General features: G+C 41.4%; 2 protein-coding genes across 6 annotated transcripts; one reads left to right on the top strand and one right to left on the bottom strand.

Annotated features, from left to right (window-relative positions):
• Positions 1-1170: 1170 nt before the first annotated feature.
• Positions 1171-2930, bottom strand: Spcs1 (signal peptidase complex subunit 1). Its single transcript, XM_085687754.1, has 4 exons — positions 2715-2930; positions 2362-2421; positions 2192-2278; positions 1171-1535 (listed from the first exon to the last, which is right to left on the bottom strand). Exons 1-4 carry the CDS (start codon positions 2928-2930, stop codon positions 1410-1412), a joined length of 489 nt encoding a protein of 162 aa, XP_085543880.1. The 3' UTR covers positions 1171-1409.
• On the top strand, positions 2885-19185 carry Glt8d1 (glycosyltransferase 8 domain containing 1). 5 transcript variants are annotated; one of them, XM_085687750.2, is made up of 11 exons: positions 2885-3020; positions 7642-7695; positions 7780-7878; positions 10873-10962; positions 15325-15538; positions 16902-17019; positions 17228-17312; positions 17622-17734; positions 18014-18180; positions 18273-18385; positions 18654-19185. In XM_085687750.2, exons 1-11 carry the CDS (start codon positions 2885-2887, stop codon positions 18842-18844), a joined length of 1380 nt encoding a protein of 459 aa, XP_085543876.1. In that variant the 3' UTR covers positions 18845-19185. The 5 variants fall into 5 exon arrangements, with proteins under 5 accessions (XP_085543876.1, XP_048277625.1, XP_085543879.1 ...); XM_085687753.2 differs by lacking the exon at positions 2885-3020 and adding an exon at positions 3073-3367; XM_085687752.2 differs by lacking the exon at positions 2885-3020 and adding an exon at positions 3334-3491.
• The last annotated feature ends 178 nt before the right edge of the window (positions 19186-19363 follow it).

Genomic DNA, 19363 nt, shown 5'->3' with positions numbered 1-19363 from the left:
GCATCTGGTTAGTGTCTGATGGCTTCCTGAGGTCTCTGAGCTTGACACCTCCTCCTCTCTAATCAATTAGAATTATTTAAAAAAAAAAAAACTGGCCCGGGGGGTGAGGAGGGCTGTGAAATGGCTCTGCAGGCGAAAGGTTCAACCTGAGTTCAATCCCCAGAACCCACACAGAAGGAAAGAACTGATTCCCACATCTGTCCTCTGATCGCTACATGAAGGCCCCCAATACATACAAACAAAAAACAGTGGTAAAGAGGAAAGGGGGCCGTTGATACAGCTCAGCTAGTAAAAGCATTGGACAACCCGCGTTCCATCTCCAGAACCTAGACGGTGTAAGGAGATAACCAAAGCCTAACAAAAACCATCTTCTGACCTCAACATACACACACACACACACACACACACACACACACACACACACGAAATAAAAACAATTTTTAAAAGAGAATTTAGAAAAACCTAGAAACTTGCAACAACAGAACAAGATGATATTTACATTTTCTTTTTTCCTTTGGTTTTTCGAAACAGGGTTTCTCTGTAGCTTTAGAGCTTGTCCTAGACCTAGCTCTTGTAGACCAGGCTGGCCTTGAACTCAGAGATTCACCTCCCTCTGCCTCCCAAGTACTGGGATTAAAGGTGTGCGCCCCCACCGCCAAGCCTGATGCTTAAGTTTTCTAAACATAACATTTAATTTTGGCTTTTTACTAAAATTTTGCAAAATAATCAACAAAAGATCTGTCAGACATAGAACTGCACTCTGAATTTTAATTGAAACCATTTGATCTAGGAGTGATGGGACATGCCTTTAAACCCACTACTCAGGAGGGGAAGGCAGGTGGAACTCTGAGTTCAAGGGCCAGCCTGGTCTACATAATTACAGGACAGCAAAGGCCATGTAGAGAGATCTTATCTCAAAAAAAAAAAACCCAAACAAACGAACAAAAAGCATCACACCAACAACAAAAACCACCTTTAAAACAGTTCAATAACTCACAATAGATTGTGAAACTCTGAAAGTTAAAAACTGGACTATAAGCCAGGTGTGGTACATATGCCCGTAACCCCAGAAGTTCAGGAAGCTGAAGCAACGCGATTTTGAGCTTGGAGACAGCCTTGTCTACATAGTGAGAACCCATTGCAAGGCTATACTAGAAAGAAAAAAAGTACTACTGGTTAGGAGATTTTATTCATCATGTACACCTGAAAGGAGCATTGCACACTTATATTCCTGTTCTCCATGACAAGATTATGAAGAGATGGAATAAAACAGCTGTAAGTTAAAACCAGCTGGATGAGAAATGAAACAAGCACAGCTGGATCTCGACACAGCTCACGTTTCAGTTATGAAAGCCATTCAGCTCATTTTACAGGAAACGAAAGCGGGCGCTGAGTCGTGAAAGCTCGCATCAATTATTTTTAGCATGTCTCTTAACTTTTCTGTCCCCTGATTTCTTGTCTTCAGTGCCTAAGTCTTGAACAGGTAACCACTTCAGGGGATGCCGGCGATAGATAGGCCACGGAGGAAGTGTCAGCTAGATTAGAAAAGAGAACAAGCAGCATTTATTTCTATCCAAAGTTTAAAAGAGCAGTATGTGTAATGTCTGGTTCCCAAATAACCACCATGCTAAAGATTAACAAACTGACCAGACAGGGTGTGTCAGTTGGTGAGAGCAAGTGCGAAGTGTTTACACACACAGTTTTAAGAACTAAAAGGAAGATGGAGGCAGAGTGAGCACAGTAGGAAAGCCTGACATATTTTATCTTACAGCCTAGAGTAAGCTGCAAAAGGAAATTAGAAAGTTCTGCTCTTGGGTGGAAGAGAAGGCTCAGAGGTTAAGAGCACTGGCTGCTCTTCCAGAGGTCCTGAGTTCAATTCCCAGAAACCACATGGTGGCTCACAACCATCTGTAATAAGATCCGGTGCCCTCTTCTGGCGTGCAAGCATACATGCCAGCAGAACACTGTATATGTAATACATAAGTAAATCTTTAAAAAAGAAAGGTCTGCTCTTCTGGCCAGCTTACACCATCTGACATTAATATTCTATTTTCCCAAAAATAGAAAGAAACATTACTAGGAAAGACAAAGAAAGAGCTGATTCTGGTTCTCACTACTAGGTCCGACCAAGTTTCCCAACTCAAGAAAATTGATGTTGCTACTAATACTGAAACAGCCACAAATTTCTTACCAAACACGAGAAAGCAAATCCGGCCATAACTATGTAAACAGTCCATCCAAACTGTTCAGCCACGTACCCGTAGATAAACCCAACTACCTGAAAAGAAAACCAAGTATATTAAAGACAGTCAAACCGAGGGACACGGGATCATGAGATTAAAGGTAAAAATCAATACTTACTGCAGAAAAAAGAATAATCCCCTGAAACATCTGTTCAGCTAGCTTCTGCCCCTTGTAATCCTAGGGACGAAAGAGAAGAGGCGGGGTTGGTCCCATTACCAAAAGACTGCAGTTCTTGTGAGGAACTCAGTGTTGGCAAAGGCAGCACTCAACACCGGGAGTTTCCCAGTAAGGAAGCAAAATTTTGATTTCCCGGGGAAACTTTGGGCACCTTAACGGAGTATGGGTAAGGGAATCCTTTCTGGGGAAGAGAAGAGGCCCTGGCATCTTTGAGGATGTGAACCACACGCCACACCAGTCGGTGCTCCAGCGCTCCAAAGTGGCCTGCGGGGACCTGGGACGCGCATCCTCACCATCTGGGTGGGCAGCGAACTCAGATGTTCCAGCATGATTGGCGGAGAAGATCGACAACAAAGCAGAGGTAGCCGATTCTTAAGGAGTATGTTTTGTGGGTTGCGACACCGAGCGTAGCCTGATCGACCAGCCAAAGCCCTCAGTCCGACGGCCGTGGCCCCGGAAGCGGATGTGTCCGACGGGCACAGACACCCTCTGGCCCCGCCCCGCGCCATCGCCAAAGGAGGGACGTCTCCTAAAGTTCCTGGAATCCGGCGCATTGTTCACGAGGGCTGGGGCTGCGACCTGGCCGAAGCATCGCACCGGTCAGTGCTACTGGCTGCCCCGAGCCGCGACTCGCGCGGGCTGTGCCTGCCCCTCCTAACGGCCGCCGGCACGCGCCGCGTCTCCATAGCGACGGCCTTTTCTCCGGGAGGACCCGGGCTGCCCCGTGGCGCCTGCTGCGCGTGGCGCTCTGGAAGCAGAGCCACGGTCAAGCCGAGAGCTGGTGGCACAGCGTGACTGCTGCAGAGCTCGCGGGCCAGGGGGCCGCGGCCGGGGTGCGGCGGACGCAGGCGGCCCCGCGAGGGGCCCGGGCCTGGGGCCTGCGGTGCGAGCGCTGAGCTGGCGGGGCGGGCCGGGGCGAGGGCGGTGGACCCTCCTCCAGGCGCAGGTAAAGGCGGCTGCGCATAGCTCCTCAGCGCGAGCGAGGATTCGTCTGACGCGGCTCTAACCTGGCGTATCATTGCGTGGCGGAACCCCGGGACTGCCACTCCACGTCCCCGTCGCTCCTAAGCGTAAGGAGACCATTAATGACCCCTAGAGTTAGGGAAGATAACCGAGTCAAGAGGCCCTGGCTGCCCCATGCTTCATGGAACGAGCCCCCATTCTCCCACCTAGAGGACCCCATATTCAGCCCAACTATTTGGTTGTTTTGGTTCTCACACTCCCAGACTAGGCCCTCCTGGTAAAGATCACCTAAAGATTTCACTTAGCCCCTCCTTCAAGGGTGGTGTATATTTCAAAAGCCCGAGCTTTCCCCTTGTTAGTGAGCTAGATGGGGTGTCCGTTCTGGGGATCCGGCTCTCTGAGGTCATCTCTCTCTGTATCTGCCGTGCTTGCTGTCAATGAGATGCTAGCCACTCCAGGCCGGAAGCTGAGTGACTGCTGCCCGCATCTACCCACCCACCGAGCCACCAATACTTCAATCTTTTTTTTTTTTAAATCCACTGAAATCTGATACTTTTCCTTATGGACAGAGTGTCTCTGATTATTGAGATGGCATTCTCTTTTTGATTGGAGACTGGATGCTCCTGAATTTGCAAGACTACCCAACAAATACCACGTGCCTGTTGCTCTTTGGTGGGGATGATCTTAGGCTCAGGGATTCAGCAGTAGATTTACGTTTTCATTTAGCTCCCGGTTTCCATAGAACTTATATTCATGGGATACAAATCCGTACTTGTGATAATTTCATAATTGAGAGGGAAGAGTGAGATTCGTGATGCAAGGAGAAGATAGTGGTTGGTGATCTCCACAAGAGCAGTTTGGAAGTAGGAACAGATGTCGAAGAACAAAGATGCAAATCCTTTCAGTTCATTAGTATGAAATCTGATACTTTTCCTTATGGACAGAGTGTCCCTGATTATTAAGATGGCGTTATTATTCGATCCTCTCCATCCTCCATTCCCCCCTCCCGCCTTTAACTAACTGAAAGACCAGAACATGCTAGCATGCTGCGGGAGTGATCCGCCGGGAATGGAAAGACGTTTATGATGCTCCATACAAAGAATTGTAGGATAGGGCACCGGGCACCAGTGGGATAGCATCTTGTGAATATGTGTGGTCCGTAATAATAAGAGGGAAAATAAAACAAAATGGTTGTTGAGACTGTGGCTATACATACAGGGAGCGAGCGTGTTTGTCTGTGTTTTAAAAGTGAAAGTTGGCTAGAGAGATGATGGGTAAAGCACACAAGTGGAGGACCTGAGTTCAAGTCCCCAGTATCTCTGTAAGTGCAGGCTGGGCGTGGCAACACACCTGCAGTCCCAGCACTCAGGAGGTAGAGATAAGACCCTGAGAACAAGATGACTAGAAAGACTGACAAGTTGGGGTTCAGTTGAGAGACTTTGTAAGGTGGGACATGAAAATCTGACGTCAACCTCTGCTCCTCCCCCCGCATACACACACTTGCTCTCAAACATGCAAGCACACATGCATGCACATATACTGTATACACATACACAAGCAAAAAAAGAAAAGAAAAAAGAAAAGGCTAAAACATGGTGCAACCCTATAATCTTAGCACTGGGCAGCAGGATCAAAAGTTCAGGGTCAGCCTGGGCTTTAGGTTGAGACCGTGTCTCAAAAACAATAGGCAAAACAAGTTTTTTCCTTAAGATTTCTTTCATAGTAATGGACAATATCTGTCCTGGGTTGTGTGTGTGTGTGTGTGTGTGTGTGTGTGTGTGTGTGTGTGCTTATGAGAAGGCTTTTTTGTATACAAATAGTTTAGGAATGTAATGTTTTATAATTTTATAATTTCTGAGCAAATCATGGCTTTGCATAGTGAAGGAAATTATACACAATTGTACTCTGACAAAAATGTTGCTACTACAGCGTACCTACAGCGTATATGAAATTTCAAGAGCTCCTAAACAAGGAACCATCCTTACCAGGAAGCACACCGTTGATCAGACTTACTATGATAGCTGGTATTTTTCATGTAGGTAACTGGAAGAACTTAGTGTTTTCTGTCACGTGTATCTACTTAAGTGCATTCAGTACTTGCTAGAGGTGTGTTTCTTATGTTCTATTCACTAGAGTAGCTCAGATGCATGTGACTTCCATTCCATATACAGTGTTACCTGTAACTAGTATCACTAGAAGTTGATGAGATAAACCATTGCTTTTTGTACCAGCAACTAGCTGGGGATGGTTGGAATGAGATTGTTTTATCCGGTCTTGGTGGAATTTAGCTCAAAGCAGGCAGATGTTAAGGCTTTATTGAGTGGCTCCCAATCTGCCAGTATCTGTAGGTAAGGCTCAGCCTATGATGTGATATAGACAAATAGCGGGGCATATAACGTGTATTTTTATTTTTGTGTGCGTGCATTCCCATGTGTGTAAGAGCACAAATATGGAGGATAAAGGTCAGCCTCAGGTGTTGTTCCTTAAGATGGCTATTCACCAGGGATCTTCCTGTCTTCATCTCAGTGATGGGATACACACCCCGCTTTTTATGGAGTTTCTGGGATCTAACTTGGGTCCTGACATGCACAGCAAGCTCTTAATGGGCTGAGCTCTCTTCTCTACCCACAGCTGTGTTCTTAACTCTAAAAAAAAATTGTGTGGGGGCTGGAAAGATCACTCAGAGGTTAGGAGCACTGGCTGCTCTTCCAGAGGACCTGAGTTCAATTTCCAGCACCCACACGGCAGCTCAAAACTGTCTGTAACTCCAGTTCTAGGGGATCTGATGCCTTTACATCAATGCACGTAAAAATAAAGCTAAATAAATTATAAAAATGACATTTTTCATTGTTGTTGCATATATATATACATACAATACATATATACATATTTAAAAAATTGTGTGTGTGAGAGAGTGAGAATGAGTACGGGTGCCGTGGTGTACATGTGGAAGTAAGAGATAGGACAGCTTTCAGGAGTCACTTCTCTCCGTGGATTCTGGGGATTGAACTCTGGTCATCAAGCTTGTTCTGTAAACAAATACTTACCTTGCCAGTCTATAATGCGTATTTTTTTTACAGAGGAAGTTCATTGGTGTGATATGCTTTGTATATACTGTTCTAAAAAGGAACGTGTTCATGTGTTTTAGCTCGTTCTTTGTAAGTCTGAATTACATTGCCTCAAATATGTAATATGACCCATGGTTCTATTTAAAACAGAATCCGTGCTTTTATAAAGACCTTGGGAAGTTAAATGCCTGATGCACACATAGTGTAAATTAACTTTCTCAGCAATGTGGTTGGCTGAAAATCCTTTTTCAAATAAACACCCCTGTCTGCATGTTTAAACACTACTTTAGGTGATTTGTTTAATAATTTTAGTTTCATAAATACATATTCCACAGTCTTCTCCATTGAATTGTTTTGAGAAAGAAAAGGTGTCAGATGAGCAGAGGGGGCCTAGAAAGCACCTGTGTGGAACCACTTTCTTAATACTTGGTCACTTCATCAACAGAGATGAATCTGGGGGAGTTCTGTGTGTTGTGCATGCAGGTGTGTAGAGCCCAGAGGAGGGCCTCTGGTGTCCTGCTGGATTTCTCTGCTTACTGAACCTAGAGCTAGGCCGGTGGTCAGCAAGCCTCAGGATCCTCCAATCTTTGCCTCCCTCCCACAGTGCTGAGGTCACAGATGTGCATGTGACCATGCCCAGTTTTTGACGTGGGAGCTGGGGATACAAGCGCAGATATATCCTTGTCCTTAACCCAGCCTGCACTCTTACCCACTAAGCTGTGTCCTCAGCCTGACTTATTGTCCCTTAAAGCAGATTTTTATGTGTATACACACATGCCTACTTCTCTCTGTGCGTACCATGTGCATGCAGTACCTGCAGAGGCCAGAAGGTGTTGAATCTCGTGAACTGTGTAAAGCTATGTGGTCTCAAATGTCACGTGAAAGCACTATGATCATCATAAGATTTTCAGACTCTGTACTGGAGAGCTGGCTCAGAGGATAAGAATACTAGCTGTTTCCAGAGGTCTTGAGTTCAGTTCCCAACAACCACATGGTGACTGATGCCCTCTTCTGCTGTAAAGGTATGCAGATAGTGCACACATGGATCTGTGTATCTTAAAAAAGTTTTTTTTTTTCAGGCTCCAGATTGGGCTCTTGAAAGTTAATAATTTAGAAAAAAGTGTCTGAATAAGTATTTCTGATGACCATTCTCATGTCCTTATTGACTTTGGGGACTTTTATTTTATAGGCTTAGTATCTAATGTTTGTGTAAGACGGAAGAAAAGGATGTCATTCCGTAAAGGTATGTTCTCCTTCTCTCCAAATTCCATTGCTTTTATACCTAGACCAAAACCAAGAGATGTAATGCAGGTTCCCTCTCTTTCAGTGAGCATCATCATCTGGGTCCTGGCTGCTGTTCTCTTCTTACTGGTTTTGCACCATAACTTTCTCAGCTTGAGTAGTGTGCTAAGGAATGACGTAACAGGTATGGGAACCTTTACTAAGTTCCTACTACTGTATGTTGTCCCACATTTTAACTGATAGTGCTATGTAAAAGAAATAAAGAAAAGAAAACTTGTTTCTTTGGACTTAGAAGGCAGTATAAAGAGGCAGAAGGCCAGAAGAGACCAGGGACCTTAGCAGAGGGGGTTCTTAACTTCAAACAGCAAAGGACAGACACAGTGGGGAAAGGGTGTCTGCAAAAAGAAGGAGGGGATACTTGCAGGTTACATAGGTTTGGGGAATGGAAGTTAAATGGAGATTCGGGGGCTGTGTGCAAGCTCTGCTTCCTGGAGTAGTCTGTCCAGACACGGCTGTTTTATCTTTGGTAATTGCTTTGCTCAGACTGTCTGGATAAGGTGGACAGTGAGTAACTGAGTTAGGCAATGGCAGTAAGGGGTAGGGGCTGGAGTGCAACGTAAGGTCAGGGAATTCCAGAGTCCGCAGAGCTTGTTCAGAGTTTATCCTAACAGAAGGCATAGTGGGCGCTCCTCCCACTCTTGTCTCTGTAGTTAAGTCTTTAGCTAAGGAATTGATCTGAGAGAATATTCCTTTCTATCAAGTCAGAGGCCTTAAATTACATCAGGTCAGAGCTTTCGAAGTTGCGTCCTGGTCTCTGATGCTTGTCTTTGCCTCTGCAGTGTCAATAGATCTGTCACTTTCCTTTAACTTAGTGGTCACAGCAGTAGGACTTTGTGATAAAACAGACATCAAAGTCTTATCAGCTGATTAAAAACCATTCTATTGTATAATTACATTACAGTTATCTAGTTGTTCATACGATTCTACCCTGGTAATATAGGATATTTGAGGCTTCGGGGTGTTTGTAGATATCTTTTTGTTGTTTTCTGTTGTTTTGACACTGGATCTAATGCCTGAGCCTGGCTTCAAACTCACTATGGGCTGTTCTTGAATTCCTGATCATCCTGCCTCAGCTTCCATAGTGATAGATGTAGCCACTCAGTCCCAAATACCTGGCAGCCACTTCTCAAATTACCACACTGAGGCTTATATTACTTATAAATACTTGGCTGATAGCTCAGGCTTCTTACTCACTAACTCTTATACTTAAATTAGCCCATAATTCTTACCTGTGTTTAGACACGAGACTTGGTACCTTTTCTCTCTCCCCCACTTTTTAAAAGATTTATTTATTATATATTCAGTGTTCTGGCTGCATATATGCCTGCAGGCCAGAAGAGGGTACCTGATCTCATTATAGATGGTTATGAGTCCCATGTGGTTGCTGGGAATTAAACTCAGGACCTCTGGAAGAGCAGCCAGTGCTCTTAACCGCTGATCCATCTCTCCAGCCTGGTACCTTTTCTCAGTACGGCATTCTCATCTTGCTTCTTTGTGTTTGCTGACAACTCTCAGACTCTGCCTTCCTCTCCCCAAAATTCTCCTTGTCTGGCTCTGGTGCTCGTCTCTGCCTGCCCAGCTATCTGCTAATCAGCTTTTATTTAGCAGTGAGCATAATCCACAGCAGCCAGAATTACAGATGCAAACCACAATATCCTTGTTTTCAAAAATTGTTTTTTGAGGCTAGATGTTATGACACACCCCAAAATTCCTAGCAGTTGGGAAGCTGAGGCAAGGCAAAAGAATCATGAATTTGAGGCTAGCACAGGCAATAGCAAAACTTTTGTTTTAAAAAATAAATACACATATGCCGGGTGGTGGTGGCACACACCTTTAATCCCAGCACTCAGTAGGCAGATCTCTGTGAGTTTGAAGCCAGCATGGTCTACAGAGCAAATTCCAGGACAGGCTCCAAAGCTTTAGAAAAACCCTGTCTCAAAAAAACAAAATAATAATAATAATAATAATAAAATAAAAATATACACACTCTCTCACTAGTGGATAGCAATCCAACAACATGTACCAAGGTATACCTATACCCACATATCATATATACACATGCACACAACAATAAGTAACATTAGGGGGAAGTACAGGCCATCTTTGGTTATGTACCAAGTTGAGGTAAGCCTGAGCTATATAACACTCTTTCTCAAAAAGGAAATAAAGTCAGAGTTAGCTCATATCTCTAAGTCCAACACTTGGAGGCAGAGATAGAATCATTTAGTATTAGTTGAATAAGTTGTTTCACTGACATGAGAAACTACTAAAAATATTTTGACCTGGTATATTCCAGTTCCTTTCTCAGTATTTGTATTTTTATATGTATTTGAGATTATACTAAACTACATGACAACCTTTTCCGTGTGATTTTTATCATAAGCATAAAGTAAACTTCAAATATGTAATTAAGACTTTGTGTGTGTAATTTCAATGCTGTTAAGTTTATTTATATCCACAAGAAGATACATTTTCTTTTTTAATAATTTTCAGATTTGATGGCAATCCCACAATAAGAACTTCATTACATGCAAGACATACATAGACATAGATATTTGTCTGGCTAAAATTTACATGCTTTATTTCTGGTTGTAACTCTAGAGCTAAACATTATCTAGTATATACTAAGACTCACTGTTCATTGATAGCAGAGTGAATATACAGCTGTCCTATATTCATAGGACTGGCTGTAGGACCCAAATATTCAGATACTTGGATCTTTTGCATCTAAGTGCACAAAACTTGCATATAACTGTGTACATCCTTGTTTTGTTTTGTTTTGTTTTTTTGTTTTTCGAGACAGGGTTTCTCTGTAGGTTTGGAGTCTGTCCTAGAACTAGCTCTTGTAGACCAGGCTGGCCTCGAACTCACAGAGATCCACCTGCTTCTGCCTCCCGAGTGCTGGGATTAAAGGCGTGCGCCACCAATAATAAAAATCAAGTTTTGACATATTTAAAAGCAATTTCTTTCTAATATTTTCCACCTGTGGTTGATTAAATCCACAAATGTAGAAATCATAAATATGGAGGGAGATCCCACTGTATCATAAAAGGCAAGAAGGATGGTTTACAGAATAATGCTACAGTTATTTTCTGTTATTTTGTTTTTGTTTTTCAAGACAAGATTTCTCAGTGTAACAGTTCTAGCTGTCCTGGGACTAGCTCTTGTAGACCAGCCTGCCTCTGCCTCCCCAGTGCTGGGATTAAAGGTGAGCATAACCACCACCTACCTGACTCTCTGCAGTTATTTTGTATTGAACTCCCTTTATAAATTTAATTTTCTATTCCAATCCAAAGATTTTCATATTTAAACTCAAATCCATAGGCCTAGAGATGTAGCTTAGCAGTAGAGAGCTTGCTTAACATATGCTAGGGCCAAGGTCCATCCCAAGCACAAGAGAATAAATTGTGATCAAGATCCAGTACATTGATTTTTATGCCTACATGTGATATGTGATTTGAAGACTATTTCTAGGTTTTTGTAAGAATAAATAAAAGGTGACTTGTTTTGGTGTGTTTGGGTTGAACCTGGGACCTTTATCCATTTGGAACGTATACCCTTACTGATGAGCTAGATCTTCAGCCTAAAAATGTGACTCTTCTCTAGTTCAGATTTTGTTCTTAAGAGAGAATGATTAAGACAAAGCCCATGCACCCTTAAAGGCTGCTTATAAACTGCCAGAATACATTTTAGAAAGGTTCTGTAACTTTCTTATCAATGGTGTACCAAGAGTGTTGCCAGATTATTTTTTAAAATTCTTTCACTTCTTTAAAAGTGCTTATGTATGTGAAAACACAGTTTTCTATTATATGCTTCAAAATTCATGAGCAAGAATAAGTAAATTAGGAGCTGGAGAGATGGCTCAGAGGTTAAGAGCATTGCCTGCTCTTCCAAAGGTCCTGAGTTCAATTCGCAGCAACCACATGTTGGCTCACAACCATCTGTAATGGGGTCTGGTGCACTCTTCTGGCCTGCAGGCATACACACAGACAGAATATTGTATAAATAATAATAATAATAGTAATAATAAAAGAATAAGTAAATTAGCCGGGCGGTGGTGGCGCACACCTTTAATCCCAGCACTCAGGAGATAGAGGCAGGTGGATCTCTGAGTTCGAGACCAGTCTGGTCTACAAGAGCTAGTTCCAGGACAGGCTCTAAAGCTACAGAGAAACCCTGTCTCAAAAAAACAAAAAAAAAAAAAAAAAAAAAAGTAAATTGCTACTGTAATTCTCATGCTATCTCCTTCCGTGTCTTAGATTGTAGTGACATTTCATTTGTATTTTTATAAATAAAGCTTGACTGAAGATCAGAGAGTAAAACAGCCCCACTGATCAGCCTTACAGACCAGGCAGTGGTGGCACAATTTTTTAATCCTAGTAGCCACACTAGTTTGCTATAGAAACAGTGCGGTAGTGGTGCATGCCTTTAATCCGAGCTGTAGAGAGGAATATGAGAGGAGACAGCTCTCAGACAAATTACTCCTGAAAAAATACAAAGAGGAGATTCTATTTATTTATATTTATTTATGTGTGTGTGTGTTTTGGGTTTTTTTTTTAGTTTTTTATAAAAAGTAATTTTTTAGCTCGAGAGTCTTTATTATGTAGGCTATAAAATATGTTTACAAAAAAAGTAGACCCCAAAAGGTGTAAATTAGGAGAGATTGATAATAAACTCTTTTTTTTAATTGATATTTATTGAGCTCTACATTTTTCTCTGCTTCCCTCCCTTCCTGCTTCTCCCCTCCCCACTTCAATTCTCTACTAAGCTCCCCATGCTCCCAATTTACTCAGTCTTTTTCTATTTTCTATTTCCCATGTATATTAAATCTATGTAAGTCTCTCTGAGTGTCCTCATTGTTGTCTAAGTTCTCTGGGATTGTGGTTTGTAGGCTGGCTTTCTTTGCTTTATGTTTTAAAACTACCTATGAGTGAATACCTGTGATAATTGTCTTTCTGTGTCTGGGTTACCTCACTCAAAATAATGTTTTCTAGCTCCATCCATTTTCCTGCAAAATTCAAGCTGTCATTATTTTTTCTGCTGTGTAGTACTCCATTGTGTAAATGTACCACATTTGGCACACTTGGGTGGGGATTATGCCCTTGGGATTATGAAGAGGCTAGACAACAAATGATAAGCTACCTCTCTTAGGACTTGGCAATTAACCCAATTTTTTCTTTTCACTAAAGATACCATTGCCACCTCCCTGCCCCCAGACATCAGGAAGTAAATTTAAGAATATGATACCCAGGGGCTGGGGAGATGGCTCAGTGGTTAAGAGCACTGACTATTCTTCCAGAGGACCCGGGTTCAATTCCCAGCAACCACATGGCAGCTCAGAACTGTCTGTAATTCTACTTCCAGGAGACCCAACACTCATGGCAAAACACCAACGTACATAAAAAATAAAATATTTTAAAAAAAAAAAGAATATGATACCCACATTCCCAAGAGGTGGGGTGGGTGGTTTTTGGTCATTCAATGGGTTATGGATATTTGTCATTGTTTAGGGGGGTTGGTTACAAGTTAGTATTAGTAATAGTCAGGAAAAAGCTAAACAAGGAAATTAGATTCCTTGTTTTAAACAATTACTTCTTGTTTTGAAAAGAAAAAAGGGATATAGATATGAGAGGATAAAAGGGTAGATTATTGAATCTACTCTGAAAAGAAAAAAGGGAGGATAAATAAGGTAGAATGAAAGAGTATTTAATCTACTTTTTAAAAAACAACTACTGGTTTTAAATGTTTTACATTGTATTGGACTTTTGTTTATTGTATACAAATTTTGTATATTGATACAAATTTGTGATAAATTTTGTTGGAATATACTGTACATGCTTTTTAAATTTTGTTCAAGGTATTGTACCTATACAGCTCATTGAACAATGTTATGAAATTTCTAGTCTTTGGAAGTTATTATTACCAACTGTTTAGGATAATAAGGAAATGTAGGCTAGTAATTATTTACCTATTATAATCAAACTTGTAGTCACATTAGGTATGTTTTCAAGGTCAAACAAAGATATATTTTAGATAGACAAGTCATCTTCAAACACTTCAGTGATCTACAGAATATAGCGTTTAAGATGTTTTAATAAGCTCTCTCTTTTTTTTTTATTATGACAATGGGACATGTCTGTTCCTGACAGCACCAATCTACTTCAGAAAAGATGATGGGCATTGAAGAAACTCCACATGGAGTTTTCTTTCTTTGTGGAAAAAGTAAATGCCACACTGGGCAAGAAAATGTCCTTGCCTTGGCTGCTGACAGTATGCTATTCTAATTAGACAAGCAGGACACAAAAGAAAGTTACTGCCAAACATTATCAAGACAAGGCAGTACAGTCCTTTAGAATATTCTGTTTCACAGAAAAGTTTGTCATATATGCTAGGTCTGTAGGCTGAAGATGGACTCCCCAATGTTGTGAGGAACTTTAGGGGACTGGCCAGGCAGCCAGCATTTTCTGTCATTTCTTACATTCTTTGGAAGTCACTTGTTTGCACTTCTTGCTTACTCAGTTAATATTATTTCCTTCTTGGGTCTCTGAGACTGATAGTTATAGTTTTCCTTGTTTACCAGTTGCAGAAAGCAAGTTATGATAGAAAGTAAATTAGGTACAAGATTTTGGACTCTCCAGGATAGGCTAGATTATAGGATATTTTCTCTGAATTTGTCAAATGCAAATGCACTAGACACTATTGATGTATTTATTGCTTGCATAAATTATATATAGTCATGGTACTTATTGTATATAGTTTTCTTATAGTTATAGCCTCCTTTTTAATTTTAGACAAGAACTGGAAATGTAGTGATATTTCATTTGTATTTTTATAAATAAAGTTTGCCTGAAGATCAAAGAGTAAAACAGCCCTACTGGCCAGCCATACAGACTAGGCAGTGGTGATGCATACCTATAATTCTAGTAGCCACACTAGTTTGCCATAGAAAATGGTGGTCGTGTTGCACGCCTTTACTTCCAGCCCTAGCGAGAATTATGAGAGGAGACAACTCTCAGACACAGTCTCATTCTGAGGATTCCTGGAGTCAGAATCACCATTTCGGACTGAGGTAGAGGTAAGAGCCAGTGGCTGGCTGTTCTGCTTTTCTGACCTTCAGGTTGAACCCTAATATATGTTTCTGAGTTTTTATTAATCGTGGTGCACTGGACTCTGTAAAAAAACAAAAACAAAACAAAAAAACTTGCTGGGCAGCTGTGTGGTAGCAGTGCACACCTTTAATCTCATAATTTAGGAGGCAGAGGCAGGTGGATCTCTTGAGTTTTAGGCCAGCCTGGTCTATCAAGTGAGTTTCAGGACAGCCAAGGATACATAGTGACAACCTGTCTCAAAAAATAAAAAACTTGCTGGACATGGTAGTGCATACCTTTACTTCTAGAACAGGGAGATAGATCTTTGAGTTTGAGAACAACCTGGTCTACTTAGCATGTTCCAGGCCAGCCAGTATTATATAGGAAAACTCTGTTTCAAAGAACAAAACAAACAACAAATCCAAGCGAAACAAAAATTCCTGTGATTGTGTCCCCATGTTTTCCTTATATGTTCTTTTCAGATTCCGGAATCCTGGGGCCTCAGCCCATAGACTTTGCCACAGATGTTCATCAACATCCAGTAAATGGGAGACAAGAAGAGATTCCCGTGGTCATTGCTGCCTCTGAAGACAGGCTGGGTGGGGCAATTGCAGCCATAAATAGCGTTCATCGGAACACTCGCTCCAATGTGATTTTTTACATTGTTACCCTCAACAGTACAGCAGACCATCTCCGGTGAGCACTGCTTTCCTAGTGATTCTGCCTCTGCCTGATGCTCTTCACCAGTTCACTGCTGAGCCAGGAACCATTTTACAATATATTATGATGTCTTCCTGTTTTACCATGCACAAACACACAGAGTACAAATATTTTTTCCATGTGATTGTGTTTCTCTATGGCAAGAGAAACGATAATTTATATCAGGAACAAAACTAGCTGTCAAAGTCACACTTAATTCCACAGTTCTTTCAGTATAAGTCTGTTTGGCAACCTGACTTTCTGATAAGGGAAGCAATATATTGCTTTACTTGTCTTAGCTTCTTAGAGATGCACATGTATAAAGCACTGGGTTCAGTTCATGGTGGCTCATGCCTGTCAATCTAGCACTCAAGAGGTAGAAGCAGGGCTCAGTTCCAAAAGCATCCTTGACTACAAAGTAAGTTTTAAGTTTAAGTTTCAAGGCGTACTGCACGCCTTTAATCCCAGCATTTGGGAGGCAGAGGCAGGTGGATCTCGTGAGTTCAAGGCCAGCCTGGTCTACAAGAGCTAGTTCCAGGACAGACTCCAAAGCTACAGAGAAACCCTGTCTCGAAAAACCAAAAAAAAAAACAAAAAAACAAAAAAACAGTTTTAAGGACAGGCTGGGGTGTATGAGAGTGTCTTAAAAAAATTAAAAACAGAAATCTACAAAACTTATTCTAAAAAGCAGCTTGTTTAACAGACTGTCAGAATTCTAAGTGTTTCTCTCCTTATGGCTTTTTCCGTGGTTCACATTCATGAAAATTATGTTCTTATTCTTGAAAAACTCAAGATGTAGAAACATACTGGAAGTTTAGAATGGAAGAAGTGTATAGTGCTTGGGCAGATAACATGGGCTGTTTTTACATTGCCTCAGAGTCAGGTGGGTGAATTTCTTAGGTTCCTCACAGTAAAGAATCATTCTATAGCTGAATATTAAATACTAGTTTTATTGATAACTAGTTTTTACTACCATTATAATTTGACTCAGTTTTTGTAAGGGTAAAAATTCTATGACCCAGCTGGGCATGGCGGGGCACCCTTGTAATCTCAGTATTTGGGTGGCTGAGGGAGAACAAGTTAATTCAAGGTTACCTTGGGCAGTGTAATAACTTCCTTAAGAAATGAAGTCCATTTTTTGGCGGGGTGTTCTCAAGTCTAGATTTTTTACAGTAAAGTTTTGGGAGATTTTTTCCCTGTGGATTCTTGGCTGAGAAGAAACTTTGATGGGAATGCCTTCATCTCACTTGAGGAACCCCTATACATTACATTATGCCACTGTTAGAAAAGCATATAAAGATAAGGCTATACTTTAGAAACATGACTGTTTAAGACTGAAATGTGTTTTTTTCTTTATCAGGTCCTGGCTTAACAGTGTTTCCCTGAAAAGCATCAGGTACAAAATTGTAAATTTTGACACTAAACTTTTGGAAGGGAAAGTAAAGGAGGATCCTGACCAGGGGGAGTCCATGAAACCGGTGAGTTCCATGTGTCTTTGTTTCTATAGATGTATTTGATTAGAATACTTGCATAATTTGGGCACAGTGCTAATTCTCTAGGGACCAAATCTGGGCAGTTCCAAGAATTCACTGACTGCTTTTACAAGGGTTCTGAGAACATTTTAATAGCTTTTACAAATAAGAGCCCAGCTACTGTATCCTGTACTGATGCTTCTTTCCTTTTCAGTTAACCTTTGCAAGGTTCTACTTGCCAATTCTGGTTCCTGGTGTAAAGAAGGCCATATACATAGATGATGATGTAATTGTACAAGGTACCAAAGAATGAGTTCTTTTCTTCATCTGGATTCTGGGCTGTAAGGATTGTCATATGGTGAGCATTAGGCCATTAGAAGTGGGAAGAATAGATTGCAGGGTAGTGGCATACACCTTTAATCCCAGCACTCAGAAGGCAGAGGCAGGCAGATCTCTGAGTTTGAGGTCAGCCTGGTCTACAGGATGAGTTCCAGGACAGCCAGGACTACACAAAGAAACGCTGTCTTGAAAGAACGCTTCTTGGTGGTGGGAAAGCAGAAGGAACAAAATCACAAGGCAATTGTTCATTTCACTTTTATCTATTCCAGGTGACATTCTTGCCTTGTATAATACACCACTGAAGCCAGGACATGCTGCTGCATTTTCAGAAGATTGTGATTCAGCCTCTACTAAAGTCATTATCCGTGGAGCAGGGAACCAAGTAAATTACAGCACACCTTGCTCCCTATGAATGCTTGAAGTGTTAAATTCAGGGCTCACTTACATTAACCAGTTACTTCACTAGAGATTGCATGCCTACTTTTCTGTAGATTCATGTATGGACTTGACAACCAACCAAGACAAACTAGATCCCAACTGCTGTATTTGTTGAATCTCCTACATTGCTTTAGCTAATAACTTTAGAATTCTCCATAGTTTAACTACTTCTTTACTTGCTATAGAAGTTTTTAAGCAGCAAATATCTCATTTGTGTTTTCAGTACAATTATATTGGCTATCTTGACTATAAAAAGGAAAGAATTCGTAAGCTTTCCATGAAAGCCAGCACCTGCTCCTTTAACCCTGGAGTTTTTGTTGCAAACTTGACTGAATGGAAGAGACAGAATGTAACTAACCAGCTGGAGAAATGGATGAAACTCAATGTAGAGTAAGTATTTAACTGGTTTATCTTTTTAAAATAAAGTCTTTACTAATAGAAGTTGGTCAGTACTCTTCATTGACATTCTTTGTTTCACCAAGAGAGGGACTGTACAGTAGAACTCTGGCTGGCAGTATCACCACACCTCCTCTGCTTATCGTATTTTATCAACAACATTCCACCATTGACCCTATGTGGAACGTCCGACACCTTGGTAAGTGTTATGTAAGCTGGGTATGGGTAATCCTAGCACTTGGGAATGCCAAGACAGCAGTACTACCCTGAGTTCTAGGTCAGCCAGAGCCACTTAGCAGACATCAAAACAAACAAAAAACAGCTGCTGATTTAAGCTAATCAGAAATTGTTAACTAAGAACTCTTCCTTAGGGATGAGCTGTACTCAGTGTTTCCCTTAAGGTTTCTGCAGCTTAGCATGACATTGCTTTGCCTTACTAGTAATCATCTGACATTTTTTTTTTTAAGGTTCCAGTGCTGGAAAACGGTATTCACCCCAGTTTGTAAAGGCTGCCAAGTTACTTCACTGGAATGGCCACTTCAAGCCTTGGGGAAGAGCTGCTTCATATGTTGATGTTTGGGAAAAATGGTATGTTCCAGACCCAACAGGCAAATTCAGCTTAATCCGAAGACATATGGATGCCTCAAACATAAAGTGAACTAGAATTTAAGCTTAAATACACCACTCAGGAAATCCTGGAAGACACATGTGGGAAGTTAACAGTGTCAGGCTTGAGTCTCTCTGTAGCAACCCACAGAAAAAGAGACGTTTCAGCTGGGCAGAGATGACAAATTGCTTCCGTGGCAGTCAGCTTCCCAGATGACTACAAATGTCTCCATCTGCCTTACCAAATGCTTGCTCACTACATTGCTGACTGACCTGAAGGACAGACTGGTAAAATCAACACTAGTTCATCTATCTGCTGTAGTTAGGAACTGCAGCTTGGTTTTAATTTTGTAACCTGTGGCTCAGTTTGTAAATAAAATGTTTTCCAACAAATCTCTTTGCTTCCAGAGAATGAATTCTCTTTCATATATTGAATGGAAATACTGCTGCTCTTCTAGAGTTCAACTTACATCCTATCAGGTCACAATGGGATTATCCTAGTTCCAGAGATCCAATGCAGTCCTCTATAGCCTCCATCCTATGACATATAGGCCAGCCCTCCCTGCCCCCC

This window comes from Myodes glareolus, chromosome 5, assembly GCF_982192425.1.
Source record: "Myodes glareolus chromosome 5, mMyoGla1.1, whole genome shotgun sequence".
Classification (NCBI taxonomy): domain Eukaryota; kingdom Metazoa; phylum Chordata; class Mammalia; order Rodentia; family Cricetidae; genus Myodes; species Myodes glareolus.
Note: the sequence above shows the minus strand (reverse complement) of the source record. Positions and strands in the feature narration are given on the sequence as shown.